This window comes from Pseudopodoces humilis, chromosome 9 (genome assembly GCF_049639895.1).
Source record: "Pseudopodoces humilis isolate 2021_Gansu_Grassland_sample_001 chromosome 9, ASM4963989v1, whole genome shotgun sequence".
In the NCBI taxonomy this organism is placed as follows: Eukaryota; Metazoa; Chordata; class Aves; order Passeriformes; family Paridae; genus Pseudopodoces; species Pseudopodoces humilis.
This window is the reverse complement of record NC_142208.1, coordinates 18,666,932-18,687,013: the sequence shown is the minus strand read 5'-3', so window position 1 is coordinate 18,687,013 and position 20,082 is coordinate 18,666,932. Positions and strand designations below refer to the sequence as shown.

At 40.7% G+C, this 20,082-nt stretch overlaps 1 protein-coding gene across 1 annotated transcript in view; it reads right to left on the bottom strand.

Annotated features, from left to right (window-relative positions):
• Window positions 1-2,939: 2,939 nt before the first annotated feature.
• WDFY4 (WDFY family member 4) overlaps window positions 2,940-20,082 on the bottom strand; it is a 121,756-nt gene continuing 104,613 nt past the window's right edge. Inside the window, exons 54-62 of the mRNA XM_014250371.2 lie at window positions 17,336-17,548; window positions 16,621-16,768; window positions 16,019-16,176; window positions 14,276-14,434; window positions 10,239-10,418; window positions 7,193-7,375; window positions 6,515-6,602; window positions 4,189-4,300; window positions 2,940-3,335 (exon numbers count right to left, since the gene is read on the bottom strand). Coding sequence (XP_014105846.2) covers window positions 3,269-3,335; window positions 4,189-4,300; window positions 6,515-6,602; window positions 7,193-7,375; window positions 10,239-10,418; window positions 14,276-14,434; window positions 16,019-16,176; window positions 16,621-16,768; window positions 17,336-17,548 — 1,308 coding nt within the window. The 3' untranslated portion in view covers window positions 2,940-3,268. The remainder of the gene's footprint in view (window positions 3,336-4,188; window positions 4,301-6,514; window positions 6,603-7,192; window positions 7,376-10,238; window positions 10,419-14,275; window positions 14,435-16,018; window positions 16,177-16,620; window positions 16,769-17,335; window positions 17,549-20,082) is intronic.

Here is a 20,082-nt window from a genome sequence, read left to right as displayed (position 1 = left end):
GAAATTACAGATTGCCTCGCATAGATTTCTCAAAATAGGTTCAAGTAAATTCTCTTTTTGAGGATGCAAAGGCCTTGCAATGCACAGGCAAATATTATTTCATGAGTATTAACCAGTTCACAGAATGCTAGAGATCAGACTCTACTTAATGCTCAGTGTAATACTTATAAGACTTCTGTTGCTGAACAAGGAAGAAAGATAGCCTGTGTAACAACCAAATAAGTGTAATTAAGGCATTTTAGGGTTTATGCTACTCAATTAGATTAAACTGTTTTTTAAAGTCACATAAAGGTTTGGTTGTTCCACATTTCTCTTCTTCATTTCCCTATAGGGCAGAGTTAAAACTTGTTTCTGCATTTTTTATCCTAATGGCATTGGATTACTTCTAAGGATAATTCTCACCTTGAGCTACTTACCCTGTGCAAAAGTTGGTTCTGAGATAATTATAACACTCTGTTGATGTTCACACTGTTCCACTTACAGTAAAAATGGAGTTGTGTTAAAAGTATTTGCTGTGGAATTGCTATACTACATTTTTCAAGCATATTCTAGATCTGCTACCCCTAAGTCTCAAGCATGTGTCACATCAGGGTATTCACAATTCACTATTGTCCCTGACGTAGCACCAAGTCTTGTCTGTGTATCAGGCAAAGCCATCTCCACATTTAGAGCTGATGGAATTTCCTGGACATTTTCATGGACATTGATAATTTTCCAAATATGCAGGAGACCAAATATTAAAAACAGGTGGTTGCAAGAGGGCTGGTTTCAGGTGATCCTTCAACCACTTATTACAAATTCTGAGCAAAAACTTTCTCTCCCAGAGACTTGCCTGTAGAAAAATGGCCTGGTAGCACTCTACCCCTGTCACACACTGGCTAAAGGATGAAATTGCAACCCACTTCTATTCATCTGTCCCTTTATATTCTCCCAAATTACAGCTCCTTGAAGATGAGAAGAAGCTTGACTTGAGAAAACGTTTAACGTGCTGACTTCCATTCACACTTGCACACTCTGGACCTGTTCTCTGTGATTCAAAACAGATGTTGCTGAAGCAACTATTGAAGATTTGAGAGAAATTATGTTAGGCACAAGGAGATGAGCCTGTCAAATCCATGCATGGCCAACCTACAGCTGGCCTCTTTCCAAACAAAGCCAGGTTGATGTCTAGAGTATTGGAGCCAATTAGTGCAGCTACCCAGGCTGCAGAGTGAGTGCCACTTCCAGCTCTAGAACAGGGAGCATCTGCTCTTGGCAAAGACAGGCTGCATGAAAAGGCTGAAGGAGGAGGCAATTTGCAAGCTATTCAGGGTGCTTACCAGGTAAATGAAAACACAGGTAGTGACCTTCTTTCACAGCTCTTAATCACCTTCACCATGGTTCAGTAAAAGTGTATTTGCAGTTGACAGGAATCCAAGTTTTGCTGTCCAGATATCCAAATCATAGCATATTTCTAAGTAATGTGCCAAAGGAAGAGGAAAGAAGCAATATACTTTTGTTGACAATTGACCTTTCCCCAGTCCTCGGGAAAAATAAAGATAGGTACAGTTCACCTTTGCTCCATAGTTTGATTTGAATATTGGCGTGTCTTGGCCTGCTGTCAGTGTATGTTTCCCTGAGCACAGGAAGATTAGTATTTGACTCATCAAATCATACCCTTGGAGGTCAGAAAGGAAGACCAGGCAGGTCATCTCTGTAGATGTAATGCAGACATTCTTGTATGCCTGCATCATGAGCTTACATCTTATTACTGCATTTTCCACAGGCAATTACCTCACTCACTATGGAGATCAGACCGAATTCTGGGGAGGTTATGGTGGGAACATGTCTCAGCACTCTGTAGGAAAGGAGGCTGTTCACTACAGGAGGATTTGCTCATTCAGCAACATAATTCAAAAGAAGAGTCATTAGCTAAGCAGAGTCCTATAGGAAGAAGAAAGTTGATCATGTAATTAAAAGAAGTCTGGTAAAAAAAAAACTGTGTTCTACTCCAGATTCTTTCTAATGATGCTAGCAAGTCTCTGTCACCAAGAGTTTGGCATACAGCAGTTCCTCATACGCAGCACACATGGGGCTTCACTCCTGCAGTGCTACCCAATCTCAATGCACTGGAAATCAGGGAACTGCCTGCTCAAAGATGTGTTTGGTGGTATGAACGAAAGAGCCTTCATGTCCATAATGTGCTTTGTGCTCTTCATGGCACATCTCTGATCCTCTGTGTGTGCTCAGGATGCTGCTCAGCCCTTCTGTATGTGAGGGAAGATATTGAATATCTTCACCAGGTCAAGAAGGAGCAGAAGGGAGAGGGAGTTATCAGTTTAGTTCTTTTCAGTTATGCTAAAATGTTAAAGAGGCTGATTTTTCAGTTTTTCCATCTCCACTAGGGACAAAAATGGCACTTGAATTTATTATATTATAGTCTCAGCCTTCATTTACTACAAATACTCACTTTTACCATAAAGGGAGATTGTGGGGGTAAATCCTGAAGTATGTCTGTTATACTGAACTTCCAGAAAGTATTAGGACAGAGTTAGAAAGAAGAGAGAAAAGAAGGAAAATGATATATTGAATATATCAGCTCTTTCTCCTCACCTATTCCATACATTTTGCCTGCCTTATTATAAAAAAAAGTCAGAGATAGGAAACATTGCACGATAACACATATTTCACAGTGGGGCTGGATAAAGACACCAGCATCAGGCTGGGAATTCCAAACTTCACTTTGCAAGCAAAATAGCTTTTCAAAAGGCATGCATACATTTTTATGCACATTCAAGGAGGAGGGATGACTATTAATGTAGATATTAATATTTTTGCATGTCAGAGAAGAATAAAAATACTGGAACATACTCACCTGTTTGAAGCCAAACTATTTTTTATCTCATGATAGTAAAAATACAATATGTTATTATTAAGCTACACTGCTCCTTGGAATAATCAAGGCAGTTTTATTTGCTAAATAATATTTGTGAAATACAATGTATTATGTCAAATTCTGTATCTAAAATAACATTTTAAATACAAAGGTTTTCTCAAGACAAATACTACAAAAATCTCATTGTCTATGTGCATATTTGTCAGTTTCCCTCACAACTTTGGGGTCCATTGTCTAATTTAATTGTGCTTGACTGCAGGGTCAGACCAACTCCCTTAAGATTCAGTCCCCAACAAGAGGCTTCCAGTTTCTCTGATTCTCTCATGCTCTGAAGGGTAAATTTTCTCTCCATCCAAAAGGTTGAAAAAAACAAGAAATCTTGGCTATTTCTTCCTACCCATCCACAGTCCAGCAGCAGAGTCTTCCCCAGTCATCACCAACTAGGATCTTGGAGGAATTTCTTGAGAAAGAAAGAAAAAGACAAAGATTTTGATACAAATGAAAAAGTTTGATACTTCAAAGGCTGAACATAGAATTGGGTCCAAAATTTCCTGGAGTTCAGTGGGTGAGTTGGGGACAACTAAATCAGCAGCTCTTACCCTTCTCTGAGATTCTGTGGATATTAAATAATCTGCTGTCCAGATTCACAATTTCACAATGTCCTGGCTTCAGCCAATGAAATTCCTGCTGCATGCAGTGCCACCAACACTAGTGAAACTAACCCTCACCCCAAATGTTCCCCCTTTCAATGCACATCAACATCACACTAACTGCTCTAAAGCTGAGCATGCAGAATGCAGCTTTACCATTCTACCAAACGTCAAAATTTTAACACTTTCAGAGAAAGAGACAGTAACTGTTTTACAGTACATCGTAACATCCTGGAGTAGGAGATAACAACAAATACTACAGCCAGATGACTGCAGGAGGGGCTTGAGTAAACTAAAATACTGCTGGCTGTGCAAACTGAGAGCAGTTGAACAACAAAATTGTCCTTTGGCCAAAAACTTCCCGTTCACATTTTAAGCAGGTACTATCTCCAGCAACTCCTAAGACAGGAGTTATTTCCATGTTGCAGGGATGGTGTACAGAGTTCTACAACTATTCTGACCAAGACCTGCTATTGATCCTGGCTTACCCATCCAATGACTCCCCCAATCTCCTTCATTAATGCACCTAGCAAGGCCAGCTCCCTCAGGGGCTGTTTTTGGCTACAAGATGTTTGGCTGAGCTCTCAAATGCCCCAAACTGAACAAACAGCAGAAGCCCAGCCCCAGTACCCCCATGCTGGGCAGCACCGACAATGGCCCTACCTGGACACGGCCAGCGCCGTCACCGCCGGGCTCGTCCTGCTCGCCTTGCCAGTCAGGGCAACGCTGGGATTCAGTTCCCGGCAGAGAACAAGCTGATTTCCACACTTGTTACCTGTTGTGTGGTTTAAAAATAAATATTTAGAAAGTGTCTAGGGGGGCAGCATGGATGGGATTGTTATTATTTACGGTCAGCAAGTTGTTAAGTTGAGAACAAATATATTTAATCTTGGCCTGTGCTGTAGCAAAATAGGCCCATCCCAATTTAATTTGTGGCTATGATAGTTACATGTGCTGACGTGCGGCTGTATCAATTGTGTGCTAAATTGGATTTGTGTATTATTGCTTTCTAAATTGCATGCCTAGTTCAGCAAAATTGTTCATCAGTTTTCACTGGCTCTGTGCTTAATAAGATGCCCCACAATACTTTGCTGCCAGGATATAATACAGCCCATAATTGCCTAGTAAAAAGAAATTACATAAAGCCCTGGTATTATCAACTTATCTAAATCTGCTCATAACAGAACCAATAATTAAATGCTGTGGACATTTCACATACACACACACCCCTAACAACATAACTCAATCACAGGTACTCTGGTCTTTTTAATGACTGTGTTTTGTATTAATTTTATTTTCTTTAATGCACAGAACGAGATGAGGGAATATTTGGTCATTTGAAATAATTCTGAAGTCATCTGAATAGGTTAAGGGAGTATGACCCTGCTTTGATTACAGCTCTCAACCCTTTATTAAAGAATACTCTTCCCATATGCATCTGAAAACATACAGCCTTATGTTCATGTGCAAACAGGTGCTGTCTACACATCAGCAGGTACCTGGGGTGGGCACAAATCTTTTATGGTGCTCTTGGAAAAAAACACAAGAGTGTTCTGCTGTGCTCCCATGGATGGCTTTTAAGTCCTCATTTAGAAAACTGCTTAAGATACACATTTTAGAAATAGCTAAAATATCAGTCTGTTCAAAACATTCATATGCAATTATGCCTGGAAAGACCTGCCATAGGAAGTTATAGACAAGAACTTCAGAAATTCTTAAATCAAAGGACATTTTTTTATAGATAAAGAGAATCCACAAAATGACTACAGAATACCACTGGGAGTTTGGAAAGAATTTTAAGTCTTTTGCTTTGACTTATTGACAAAGCAATCTTTGATCAGAGAAGAGAACAAAAAAAATATGAAGTTACCACAGCCAGACTATCTCACATGTGGCGTCTCAGGTGTTCTTACACCTTCCCTAGCCATCTGGCTCTGGCTACTCTGAGGCATGACAAAAGGTTTGATAAGCATCTGGTTAGGCCATTAAACATACAGAGGCATACTGGAAATATTTCACGTAGCAATCTAAGTAATTTTGATGCCAAGTTCCATGAACAGCACTTCTGAAGATCTCTGTGGTAATGCCCAATTACTGTACAATATCTTTTTTTTTTTTTTGCAGATGTTACATCTATAGCTCTACATTTATGCAAATTGTGTGCCTAAAATTGAAGTAATAGAGAATGTCTGTAATGAGGACCACAGCAAATAAGTGGAGTAAATTATACATAATAACACCACAGTTCCTTTCTCTTAGAAAAGCGCTGGGAAAAGAAGAAAGCTGAGCTATTTAGGATGTGCCTTTAAAGCTTTCTGACAGGTTTCAGCTCCTGTATTTGTTAGAACAGAGAAGTGAGCCTGAGTTGTTTTTAGTACCAGTCAGCACCACAGTCCCATGATCTTATTAACCTCAGCTCTGTGAGAACTCCATGGTATCAGCTTCAGCTGCACACAGCCTTGAATAAACAGCTCCAAGCACTAGGGCCTGCTACTGGAGTTTGAAGGACCTCTGACTTCTTTTAAGGTGGCAAAGACAACAAACTTCTCTGTTCCATGCCAGAGCAGGATCTGGCACTGCCCACTCTGATGTGATGCCAGGATACTTTAGTACAGGCCATCAGCAGAGGTGCCAAGGCAGTGGACTTTCTGGAGCCAGGACTATTTCCAGCCACTGGTTTCATAGGTTCATGCAGAAAGGCCGATGGTCTTCTGAGGTTTACAGAACTCACAGGAGAGCCTGTGAAAAAGCCTTCAGCTTCTGGTCAGCTTCCAGGTGTGCCCATCAGATGGCTGGCTCAGGTGTGCTGTCTCCAAGGTGGGACACTTGCCACCCACCACTGTTGCTGGTCACAGTAAGATTGCACCAGTTGCCCACACCATCTCCCCCTTCACGGCACTGTGCTCACACCCCCTCTTCTTGCTCACAGCCAAACAAGGCTTGCAGCACTGGGTAACACTGCAGTTCACAGCCCACCCTGTGGTCATACCTGTGCTGCCCGGCTCTTCTGTCACACCACTCTGCACTCTCGGTCCAGCACTTTGCTCTGGGGCATTGCTGTATGAGGTCTTCCACAGCTGTGCCAGTGAGGGGGTAAAAATGGGAAAAGCGAGGATTGTAACAAAGAGAGAAGAATTCAGCTCCTACTTCCCAGCAAGGGGTGGGAATTGGACTTCTAACACAGAACAGAATGTGGCAGTTGTCCCCCTCTCTGTCACTAAGCTGCAGGTGTCACACTGCAGGAATGTATGCAGGTGGGGTTGCAAGGCTGACACACTATCAAAAATCCCAGTAACCCAGGACGTTCACCCACCATATTGGAGGCAGAATCAGCAGTGAATTTCTACTCATGAGAAAAGTAGGACTTAATATTCTGAGCTGTGAACTCTCACATTTCTGAGGAATTTTTACTTTCAGAATCACCCCAGAATGGACAGCACATTTTAAAAATTCTCCCCGAATGGCAAGAATTCCTCCTTCCAGGAGGATTAAAGTTGATAGGAAGGAAATATTTTACTCTGATTTTAATTTTCTGCCCTCTGCTGCACTGTTAAGAAAGTGGCATGGACTTTTAGTAGCTCTGCCCCTCCCTCCATTTAGAATAAAATAACTCCAGCTCCGGTCTACAGTGAATCAGGATTCCTTTTCCTCTCTCCTATCCACCTACCCTCACCACTCCATCTGTGCTTCCTGTGATGATGATGCTGCGTGTGTCCCAGTCCATCACTTCAGCAAAGCAGCAGCAAACAATGTGGCAGCTGGGGCTGCAGGCAGTGCTGATGCTTGCAAGAAGCTGGCCATTGACTGTCCACAGGTACAGGTAGGATCCCGCACAGGAGATAATGTCACCCTGTAACAGAGCAAGAGGCAATGTCTCAAAGTCCCACACTCATCCTCCTCATAACTTTTAAATGGTGATTAGAAATTGCTGAATTGCTCTGATTCAAATTCTGACCATTTTTTTTTTTTCTTCTGGGCAAATGATACAAATCAGACAAAGTAAATTTTTTTTTTTTTCCTATGAAAAATTATGACATTTTTACATCATAGAAACCTGAAACAACTGTCTCAGATTTAGCAAGATATTGAAGAAACAAGTTTTTTTTCACATTTTAAAATGAAAATATTAAATGAAATGTTCCCTTTCTGTTTTCAATAAAATGCAGGCTTTTATTAAAAAAGCAGACTGAGAGACTGACCTAGCTACTGTCAGGGACAGGGGCTGTGCACAAGCAGTGCCTAGCACAAGTTCTGGGCTAGGACAAGTGCTCTTATAAGTTTTACAAATAAGCAGTCTGAAACAAGGACGTGGTGTTCACCTGCTTAGCTGTGAAGCCTTTGGTGATTTCACAATCCTCCTCTGCCCCTCACAGGGAGCTCACTGTCATCACATTTCTACACCGTTTTCTGCATCTGACCAATGACCAGCTCTGCATCCAGTGACCTGCACTTGTGATGCAGAAAACATCCTTTGCACAGCACCTCTCCCCTCCATTCCATGCAGGTGCAGCCTTACCAGAGACTGCTTATAAGGAGCAAATACACAAGTGAGTCTTTAGGGAAACACACAGAACCAAGAATTAAAGCTGCAATTGTAAGTGATCCAATCAAAAGTGTATTTTGATCAAGTTATTAATTTAAATTCTACATAACTTTTCTACTCTTGATCCATTCTAAGAATCAGCTAAATAGAACCTCGTCAGCAAAGTCATCTGATTCTGAGAAAGGACAGTGTGCCCTTAAATTAGCAGCATGCATCTGGTTTAAGTCAACTAACACCTTACTTCACACCCCTGCCTCATGTGGGGCCAGGGCCTCTTCACACTGCTGGGCAGAATTCTGGAGATAAAAAATGATAGCATGTTCAAAACAGAGCTGCCAGTAATTCAAGAGATTAAATTTCAGCTACTTTATCTGCATGAGAGTACATGATATCCAGGCATTTGGCAATGATCTACAGTGCCTTTCAGGTCTGAATCAGGAATTTAAAACTAACTGCAATAATTAGTTACAGCAAGCTTTTACAATCCTCCTTAGTGTATGAACTTTTTGGGACAGCTCTTATTTTGTGTCTACACTACACAAATACCATGAGGTTTGGATCTATAGATGGAACTTCTAGATGCTCAAGCAACTCCAATAATCACGTAATGAAGGGCTGTATATGGTTCTTATTCTACAGATTTTTTTTTTCCTTTTTCTTTCCTTTTCCTTCAAAACTTTGCTTTGAACCATGCTGAATTTTTCAGGAAAAAACCCTTGCTACCAATCATGCAATTTTGTGTCAATCAATACACCATAGCACAATGCAAACACTTTGTTTCTATTTTCATGTAGTTTACATAAATATATTAAGAAGCATTAAACAAAAATTGCATTTCAGAATTAAGTGCTCTGTATTGCAAACATAAAAAAGAATTTTTTCATCCACAAGAAATGGACCTTTTTTTTTTTCCTTGAAGCTTCAGTCATACTTTTCTAAGGTTTTTCCTCTATTAAATGAACCTTTATATATACTATTATCCAAACAGCTTAACCATTTGCACTCTGATAAAGTGGAGATCAGTCATTTGGATCAGTCACCAGACTGTTCCTGGCACAGATTGTCTCATTTTTGAACAGTTCAGGAGAGCAGATACTGACTGAAAAGGCTGCTGTACTGGCTGGTACAGAACAGAGAGGACTCTGTCCCCTTGGGATCTTGAGCAGCTCTGTGCCAGCCCACCCCCTCATTTCTGAATGCTTGGCACTGCTTCAGCTCACTTCATAGGGACCACCAAGGTATTCTGAACTGGCCTTGCTGAGGCCACTGGCCACCTCACACTGACCAGGCCTGCTAGGACTGGGGGCTGAGCTGGCACTGAACAGAAAACTTAAATCCCACCCTTAAACTGAAACCCATCAGACTGCATGGTTAATAAAGCTCTGATATGAGATGACTGTTTTGACACAGACTAAGTAGAGACTATCTGCCCGGCTTCTTACTGCTATGAACTCAATTTTGCTTTTGTACAATATCCAGGACTGGATTTAACCTTGAATTGCATGAGCAGCTGAAACCCTGTTCTAGTATATTAGCAGACAGAAAAAATAAATATGAAAGCAAGATTTTTGGGAGGTAAAAGGTTGGGAGAAAAAAAAAATCTCATCCAGAGTGTTTATACTAAAATCCAATACAGAATATTTTCCTATCAACATGCATGCAATTCTGGCCAGGCACAGACCTCAACAGATTTATACCCACTGCTATCAGGAGCTCTCCCCACACCTGGGAGTAGAAAGGAAAGGAGAAAGCCAGCATTATCACTGAAAAGTGTAATGCAGTTGTCAGCTGAGCTGGCAGACTGTAGTCTAACGTGTCTCTGCTGCATGAATGTCAGAAGAAATTAATGAAATAACAGGGGCAACAAGGTTATGAGTGAGCCAAATACAGGAAGCACTAGGGTAATACTTCATGCTCCATAAACTAAAAGTTGTTTAATCCTGCTATCTATCTATCCATAGATGCTTCTACTTAGCTACTCAGTCTAAGATGTTGCTTTTAGTGCTTGCCTCTCATCATTAAGAACACTATTAGCAATCTCTGTAGAAAGAAAAAAAAAATCAATGTATCAGACTCTCAGGATGTTTTTTATGTTGGGAAAAGCACCCATTAGATTATCATGAAATGTTCATGGATGCATCAGGAGAAAGATGATAAATGAAGATCTTACTGTTGAATTGTTGACGGCAACAGAACCAAGGCTTTCCTCGTGGGCAGGAAGCTGGTTCATAAATGTCAGCTGGTTCAGGTCCCAGATGATGCAGGTTCTGTCATCGGATCCACTCACAAAGATGCTGTAGGGTACAGATGCAGCAAGGCAGGTCACTGCTTGAGTGTGTCCATACAAAGCCTGGTGGGGAAAAAACAACCAATAAACCACAGCAGATGCTTGATGATTTACTAGAGACTCACGGTCCTACCTCATTTGCTTAGTAAGAACAAGCAACCTAGTCATTCTCTGGAGAATTGAAGAGGGAATGAGGAGGAAGTACCAAAGGATATTACAGAGAAATGTTCTTGTCCTCAAATCATAGCTGAGGAAAGCTGAGGGTCCAAGAGATTATATGACTTGCCCAAATCACAGAGTGATTCAGGGTCCTCGGCCTACTCTCCAGACTCTAGGACAGTGCTTTATGCTCATCAAGAAAAAAAAAAAAAAAAAAAAAATTTTTTTCACTTCAGTCCATGCATTTTTAACTAGAATTTATGCTTGGAAATTTCTTAATATTTAAAAAACTTTTTGAACTACAATTTATCAAGATGTATTTCAGTAACCTTCTCGGTCTTATCTTTCTGTGTATATGAACAAGTACTAATGCACTTCTAATACTGGTTAAGAGGAGACAGCATTTATGGAGAATTCTTGCTTTAAAGCCACGTAGGCATTCTTTTCTCTTTCATCATTACACAACGTTCTTTTTTGTTGTTGTTGTTTTTTTATAGGTTCAGAGACATAAGGAGTGCCCAGTTAAACTTAGCTTTATTTAAACAGTTTCCTTAAAAAAGTAACATGTTTCAGGCAATTTAACTGCACAGATAGAAGGCACAGATTGATATATGTTGCTAACTATTGTCTTATGCAGTGCTCTCAAGTGACAGCAGTGTACGCTTCTTCCTGCATAACCACAGTAAATGGCAGCAAAACCTATAAATTTTATCAGGGCAACAGAGAAAAAGTCCTTAACAGCTTTCCTAAAAAGCCTTTCAAGGTTCATTTTTTAGCTAACTTACTGTGAAAAATCAGACCCGCAAGTTCAATCTTTTGGTTTTCAAAGGAAATTTATATTACTTGCTGGCTTTCTTTCCATGGCATTATTAGCACATTTCTAGCTTCTATCTCAGTTTAGCTAGAAGCAGGGGAGACACATGTACCAGATGGCTTTTATGGACACACCTCATCCTCTTTTCCAGCATGGGACCATAAGACTGAAATTTTGCTGGCTAACGTGTGCTGCTACGTGCCAAGGTCACCAGGACAACAGCAAACACTAATCCACAAATGAAGAACCTGAGCTGCAGCAGGCTCTGAATTACTGAAGGTGACCCTCAACTGCAAGGGATGACTTTCAGCTTGGGACTTATTCCATTCACAAGAACTGTCGACTGTAAATACTGGCACAAAATTAGGTCTCTAACTGTGGTTTTCAGAAGTCAGAAATGCTCTCATCTAAGCATGGAAAAGAAGGCTCAGTGATAGCTTTGGACTGGCTGAGGAACATCGTTTTTACGAAGGACTGGGCATAATCAAGTGCCCATACTTGAGAACTGCACAAGACTGCTGCAAAAAAAGCTGGGACAAGGCAGGTTCAAAGGGCTCAAAAATTTCCTCTCCTTTCTCCAAAGCATAAAAGAAAACATATCCAGTGTGAAGGCATCCAAACTGCCAAATCAAGCCAAGCTAAACTAAGTTTCACTAAAACATTTTTTCTCTTCTTTTTTAACCCATGAAGATCCTACTTGGCAGTAAAACACTTTAAATACAAGCTGAGTGTGGAAGAGAGGGATAGACCTGCACATAATTACAGTATCAGCTTCAACCCAGCAGTCTCAATGCACATTCATGCAAAAATGTCTCAAACTTTTGTCTCCCTACATCTTTTCGTTATCACTCTGCAAAGACTGACCGATTTTTCCTTAATGGGAAATATCTTGCAGCATATTTGCATAAAGATCTGAAGGCCTGTCTCCAAGGTATTTTAACAAATATCAAAAGACAAAAGAAGGCCAGCTTCACTGAAGAAATGTTAAGTCCATGAAAACCTAAACCAAGTTTGACCACTCAACTTAACTGGCTGACAAGGACACAGACACTTGACAGATATGCTCCATACCTTCCTGAGAGGTCTGTGAGGCAGAGAGCACACCTTGCTCAAGTATTTCATTTGGCCTAGAAATTCTGAAGACTGGATCACACAGATCCCTCTGCTAGTAAATTTAATGGATCAATACTGAGGCAATTACGCTCAGTCTTTACTGTTCTGCAAAAATATGGAAGCAGATCCCGCTAGAGAGGCAAAAGCTACTTTTTCTGCAGAAATACAGTTCCTGTACTTTCCTACATTCCAAACCAGAATGTGTCAGTCCCATGAGACAGCTGGTAAGTGAATAGCATCCCCTTTATAGCACATAAGCTACTCTTAAGCAAAGCTCACTCTCAGGAAATTTTTTTGTTCAGCAGAAAAAAAAGCCACCATGAAACAGTGAATTACATGAAAGCAGAAAGTAATTCACTGAAAGACATTTAGAACCATAGTTCAAGTTAACATCCATTCCAGACAGTCATTAAAAGAAAAAAAGCCTCCACTAGCAATGTAAAGGAAAAAATACAGAATTTGTTATTGCATGATCTCATACCACTTTGTGGATTTTGGGTAATACTGAATTAATCATAGTGGAACACATCAGCAAAGCTGATTTTGGATTGTTAAAGACGTTATAATGCAGATAAAAGACAGCCTTCTTGGTTGTTTGAAACTCAAGACTGACCCCCTGACAGGTATTGTTTAGATGCTGATGAAAATTATTATTACGAAAATTATTATGCTTTTTTCTACTGCAACTTCTTCCATTTCTGTGTTCATATCCTCCTTTGGAATAATCACCAGCTGGATTAAACAGTCATCAGATCTTTTTTTGTATTTCTGTCCTCTACAGCATTAAACATCATAAAACTCAAAAGAGAGGCTGATCTAAAACACTTTCCCCTGTTAATTTCAATAGAAATTCCAACAGAAATTTCTGATAAATGAAGATCTAAATACTTCTCTGGCATCCCAGCAGACAATGAAGTTTTCACTTCATTTAAGGACAGATAAAATACCTTCATACCTTAAGTTCTGGCTTAAGGTATGAAGAACACTGAAATATCACCTGAATACCCCTCCAGAACAAACAAACAAAAGAAGCTTCTAACACTTGGAGATCTTGGTGATCAAGGAACCCTTTGTCTGCCTAAAAGTAGCAGAATTTTTTAATCAAGTCTCTTAATTTCTTTAAGGAAGAGGGGCCCCATGCTACCTTTCAGATAGGATAGTGGTGTACTCTAGTTCTACTTGTAAAGCTGAGAACTCAACATAGCTGTACCACACAAATTCAATTTTGTAAATGAAATAGCATGGATACAGGTGTTCGATGACTATAGATGAGCTCTAAATCAACAACCACTAAAGGGCTTTGGATAACGAGGACAAAAACCATAGCATTCTTATTGGATGCATCCTCCCTCACGCAGTGACAGATAAACCTTTCACGTTCTGAATTCAGGCTGAGAAAAAAGAATCAAGAACTTTGCCTGGCTGAGCCACCAGCTAAGTTTGCATGATGTTCTACAGATCCTGTCCATTGCTGTAGCAGCCCAGAACAAATTATAAGCATCTTCAGGTGATATTTGGTTTTGAAAATAACCCAAGGGCTGCACTTCAAGAGAGGAGAATATGCCTTATCTTCATCATTTCTTTTATCATGATGAACTCTGAAAATTCTGCTAAAGGGAAAAAATCCACCAAGTGGTACTCAGCTATGAGCTGAGTTGGTATAAGGAATATTATCAGGTCCTGCCCTGATACAGGTTGCCACACGATACTGCTTATTACTGCATTTTTCCTGCTTTCTTATTCAACAAAGGTTGAGAGCTAAAAACCTTCTAGCTAAAAACCTTATCTTCTGGGTTTCATTATGTTTCCATAGCAGAAGAGCCGCATTACTTACCTGTCTCAGGTTTAGGCATTTCACTTTATCCTTGACCAGGGTGAATTCCCAGACACACACCACTGAGCTTGTTCCAGATGTGATTATGGTAGTTGCTGAAGGACACACTGCACAGAGGCACTTTCCCCAGTCTGCCATGCACTCAAATGTAGTCACATTCTGTACATGAAAGCATCTTTAAGTCAAATGCTCATCTGGTGATACCATGTATTTACTATTACCAAATGACAGATTCCACTTTCAAAACTTACCTTTCATTTTTTAAATCTAAGAAAGAAAAGCTCTTCATAACCAGTCTCTATGTGAGCACAGCTGTGAACATATGGACATGCACAGGCTGTGGCTGCATGAAGCTGTGCCACCTGCCAGGGGCCAAACAGGAATGCTGAACAAAGCTCAGTCTTACGTCTTAGGAAATCTTGGCCCCAATTCCTTTTATGCCACACTTCCTACACAACTTCAGAAAGCTCATTCTGCCACCATATTGTAACAGAAGGCAAACGTTCCATGTAGATTAAAAAGAAGTCTCAGGTTGTGATGGCTACTGCTAACAGAGTTACTGCCAAGCCCTGAAACACTCCCTTATTTGTACTGAAAAGCCAAAAGACAAAGCACTAAGTTCCATTCTGTGCTCTGTTGGCAGCACCCAAATCAGTCTAAAGCAGTGTCAGGTCTATTACACACTGCTACAATTACAGCACAAGCATCCTCCTGCACATTCTGCATTAGCTCTTCCCCACACACCTGGGACAACACACTGGTGCCAATGATTCTGATGGAGCCGGATAGCACAGCTACGAAACCCCTACCACAGACAGAACAAATCTTTACCTACTTACAACAAAGACTAAAGTTTCTTATAAGCTCATGTCTGCCAGCACTGTTGACTCAGAGAAAATTCAAGTTGGACTCCCAACTATTACTCATAATGACTGTGTAATCACGCTCACTATGCTCAGTGTCACCCTGAGTTTCGAAGTGACAAACTGAATAATTGATGCCTGCAGCAACACTATGAATTGCTAAGCATTGATTTTATTAGACAGGGAGCAGAAATTAAAATATATCTCATGGCTTTTTCATTTCCATTGACTTTGGGTATGTCTGTAAAAACATAATGAATGCCACTTGCACAAATATCCAAGTCAGTATCTTGCTGAATTATGTGCTATGCTATTCTGATACCTAAGCTAACTCAGAATTCTTTGCATAACAGTGTCCCAAATACACCCAAAAATCAGTGTGTTTATGGCAGAGGAAGAAACTAGATCTGTCAAGTGCCCTAACAAGCAGTGTGATGATACAGACCATTTGTTTTTAACAGCAAAGAAGTAACAGTATTAACTTCATTATTTTGAATGAATGCACTGGACTATGCTGGAGCCAGAGGGGAATTAACAGATGGTTCTGCCTTTATTCCAGCAGAAATTTCTGCACAATGAAATTTCTAATAAGTGACCAGGAGACCTTGTGTTGTCCTTACAACCTATGGACAACACAATCACTGGATGGAAAACTTGAGATAATTTAGAGGCAAATGCCATGTTTTTTAGCAGTGTAAAATAATTTTATATCATCTTGGATATCCAACTTGAGACTCCTCAAGAAGCTTGACTGTGAGAAAGGTCTGTAAGGTGTCATCTGAAATCAGCTCTCCAACAGCCTCTGAAATGGGTGCCCAAACCAGTCAAAGACCACAACATATCATTAATTTCTTGAATTATTAGAGTTTTCCTTATTTACCTTCTCAGATCCATAGTTGCCAAAGGAGCAGGTGAAGTCCTCAAATCCCCAGCAGAATGTTTTGCTCCAAAGAGGAGGAATCATAATTTTATTTTTTTCTACAGCCAGAATGCCTTTCTCTGTATGAACAATGTGCCCAATAGCTCCCTTGGGATAGTCTGGAAAGACAGCGGAAATATTTAATTCTGTTTGGTTTACAGCACTTATGTTAAGTTTTCTCCTTGCACAGCTTGTGTGGTGAGGCTGGCAAGTTTCACATCTGGGCTCAGTGCTGCGGCCAGGCCCACAGACAGAAATCCACTCTGGAACTGAGATTCCACACACAATAGTGGAAACACTCCTCTCCAGTGGACTGCATAAATCCATGTGGAGAGGGTGACATCTTAGAAAAAAAAATTGCTCCAAACTCCACAGTAGAAGTTTGAAGTTTTCAGTGCCCACTCCTAGCACAAAGATACAAAAATCACAATTGGCAGAAGGGCTCTTGGTTGAACCAACTCATACAAAGCTGACTACTTCTGTGATCTTGAAAATCCAGATTCATCCTGTCTATTAATTGTGTATTTGTTAGCTCAGAAAATGGAACACAGCCCCCACAGCACCTTTTATGGTAACTGGTGAGAGCTTCAGATTTTGCAGACTGCTCACAAAAGGAGGAAGAATTCCACTTGAGTGAAGGAACAGCCCAGTCTCTCTTCCTGCTGAACTTTTCCCTTGAGCATTCCTAGATGGATGTGGTTTTGTGAAGAGCTAGAACAGAAGGAATGTAATTGAAAAATAATTCTTTATTTGCAAGACCATGCAGGAGAAATACCTGTTTAAGTTCTTAATCACAGACTCCAGGACCACCATACATGAACCTCTTAATTAAAATAAAATCTTTCTCATACTATGTTTTCACCAGACCACCTCCCTCCCTCAGAGAGACAGAAAGCTAATCCCAGCAATTCTGGACAAGAAAGAAAAGCACAGGTGAGACTTAGAGCAGAGTTTTAGTTGACTATACCCATCCCCAGACTAGTGATGACCTGTGTGACTGTACTGAAGGAGCAGAACCCAGAGCTGATACTGCAGCTCTATGGCATACAGCAGGAGCAGTGTGGTGAGAAAGTGGGAGTGCATACTGATGTATTACAGAATCTGGAAAAGCCTATAGCTCATCTTTCAGCAGATTTAAACCAGAAGATGTTTCTGATTTAAGTTACTATTACTGGTTTCCAATTAAAACACTGTAAGGTCAAGATTATGTAAGGTATTATGACCTTATACTGTAAAGTCAACATTATTATGTTCCCTACTCTCATGATACAGTGGTACCTGCTTTGGTATCTGTCCAAAGTTGCTGATAAATCCTAGGATAGTGCTCTTAATCAGAGGATCCTTAACGTTGTTGAGGTCCATCTTGTCTCCGTAGAAGTAAGGGTGATAGGTGTTAACTGCCTCCACTGCAGCTGAGCCATGCTGCTTGTGGCCAAAAATAAGGTCTATCCAGTGATGAAGGTGTGCACTGACATAGTCACTTTCCAGTGCCTGAAACCAAAACAAAGTGACTTAGTTCACCAGACTGTATCTATTAGAAATGCATTACTGCTTTCCAATCCTTGCTGGAGATGAATTCTCTACAAGTCAACCACTGCACTTTCAGTTCCTCCAGTACCACCATTCTCAGCACATCCTCAAAAAACACTAGAAGAGACTAAATTGGACCCCCACAGGAAACAGGACAGAGTGCCACATGTTTGACTTAACAGACACCAAGAGCAATATCCTCAGACACAACAGAGGTAGGTTCCACAAAGCTATATGAAAGCATTCCACAGATCTTGGCACCCACAGTGATTGGCACATGGATTAATAGGACCAGAATGAACAATTTCTATTGGAGATGACTACAAGAGATGCTACAAGGTAATATAACCACATAAATGTGGGCTCCAAAGAAAGCTCAATGCAATCACAGAGGAAAACTTGTGCTTGGAGGACCCAGACAGAATGTTCGTAAGCAGGGGACACACCTTCAAGCTGAACCTGTGCCCACCACTAGGCTAGCCAGTCTAACCCATGAGGTTTCACTAAATATTACTCCTCCTACCATCACCTGCCTCACCAAATTTTTGTGCATTCCCAAAAAGCCTTGCCCAGTGATTCAAGCAGCAGTGTCAAGCATTATTAAAAGCAGTTTTCTATCTCTGAATCATTTGACTGAGTAATCCCTGATGTTCACTGAAAGGTCTTCCAAGCAGACCAGCCCACCCAAAGCACAGCAGAAATAAACAAACTAATGGGATCCAGAACAATGGCTCATTTCACAGAGCAGAGAGATGCCCAGTGCAGCTGGTGTAAATGACCCTGCCCACAGCTATAATAATGATCACAGGGCAGCTCACAGAACAAGCACAGTGTGCAATCTGTCCCTGAACAGACTCAGAAATCATTCTTATTAATAAAAGCAGTTAGTCCATGAATTGCAAACTGTAAATTTTGACTGGCATTCCTGCCAAAGCAAAACAAAGTAACTAGCACAGCTGTAATTGTGCAGCCTCTCAGTATTTCACTGAGCACTATGGCAAGCCCAGCCAGGGAGGGAGAACTTGTGCTTTAGGGAGGAAGTAAGTACATTTATTTAGTTTACTAGTTTCCTAACTCATTAAGCATGAAACAGGAAGCTGTTCAGAGTTTTATGTCAAGAACAATGCTTTGCTCTCATGTTGTTGAAAGCAATAGTGAAACCTCAGAACAGTGTCAACCTCCATCTGTTTTGTGTACTAAACTCATTGCAAAGCCTCCTAAAAATGGCCAAAATTCCAGTAATTAGTACCTTCAGCCTTGTGGATGATTTCACAGGACACAGAACCCTCATTTTTCAGAATTCAAGATCTCTGACTCTTCACTTCAGGCAGGTTAACTAAGATTCCTTGCACTCCCCTGTGTAGTACTAGTATCAGCTATGATTGAGGAGATAATATTGCACTGACTGTACAGGAAATCTGATCATGTCTAGCAAATTATTAAGAACACAAGTCTATAAACACGATCTTTCATTTGTTAAGCTGTTCCTATTTGATATTTAAATTAATTTATCAGCTGTGCCAATGTTAGTAAATAGTGCAGCCCAGTGGAAGCAGTTCTGTAGACAAATGGTAGAGAGCACCCAGCATCCACATTAAATGCACTCTGGAGGCTTTACTTCCAACTAAATGCAGCTCCTGCAGGCTGAATGCTACCAGCATTGGGAGCACACAAACTGAAGTGTGGCTTTTCTTTAATTTCCTCCAAAATGAATCTAGTTAACACAATCTGAGATCATTCTACAGTGCCAGCAAATCCATGCTATGCAGGGATGACTGCAGTTTCATTTCCAAACAGCACCATTACTCTAAAGCAGAAGGCAAAAGCAGATTTCCCCATTGTATCCAAGCGCCTGTGGAGTGTTCACCATTACACAAGCAGTAAGAAGCTCAGTAGTTTACACTCCAAACAAACCACAATAGAATAGACAGGATGTCTCCCTATGTTTTTCTTTAAAAAGCATCAGTGTAAAGTCACAGCATCTTAGAGTCACACGTGGCTTTTTGTCTGCAGCACAGCTGGTAGGGAAGGACAGTGTTGCCTTTCCCATATTTGGGTAACTGGAAAACAAAGACTGAACACTTCAGAAAGACCACAAGAAGAGCAGTGAAAGGAACCAGACAACTCCAAAACCTCCATGCCTTCCATGGAGCCACTGAGGAATATGAGGGAACTGTTGCATATTTGACCTCAATGGCCAAAACCAATTTGCAATAGGTAGGAGACAGGACTCGATTCAACTAGATTCACTGGACTCAGCTCTTCATTTTAGCAAGGACTGCACTTCCAGCAGCAAGTTTACAGTGCACACAAAACTTAGATGAGGATCTCCTTCCTCCTAGTAACTGTATCGTCACGTGGTTATGGGCACTGACAAAAGCTCAGATCTCTCTTCCCTTCCATCATCTTTCAGTGTGAACAGAGCTCTGAGCCTCTAAGTCACTCTCTACAGATTCAGAGATGTCTGTCTCAGTAATGCCTATTATTGAGTATGC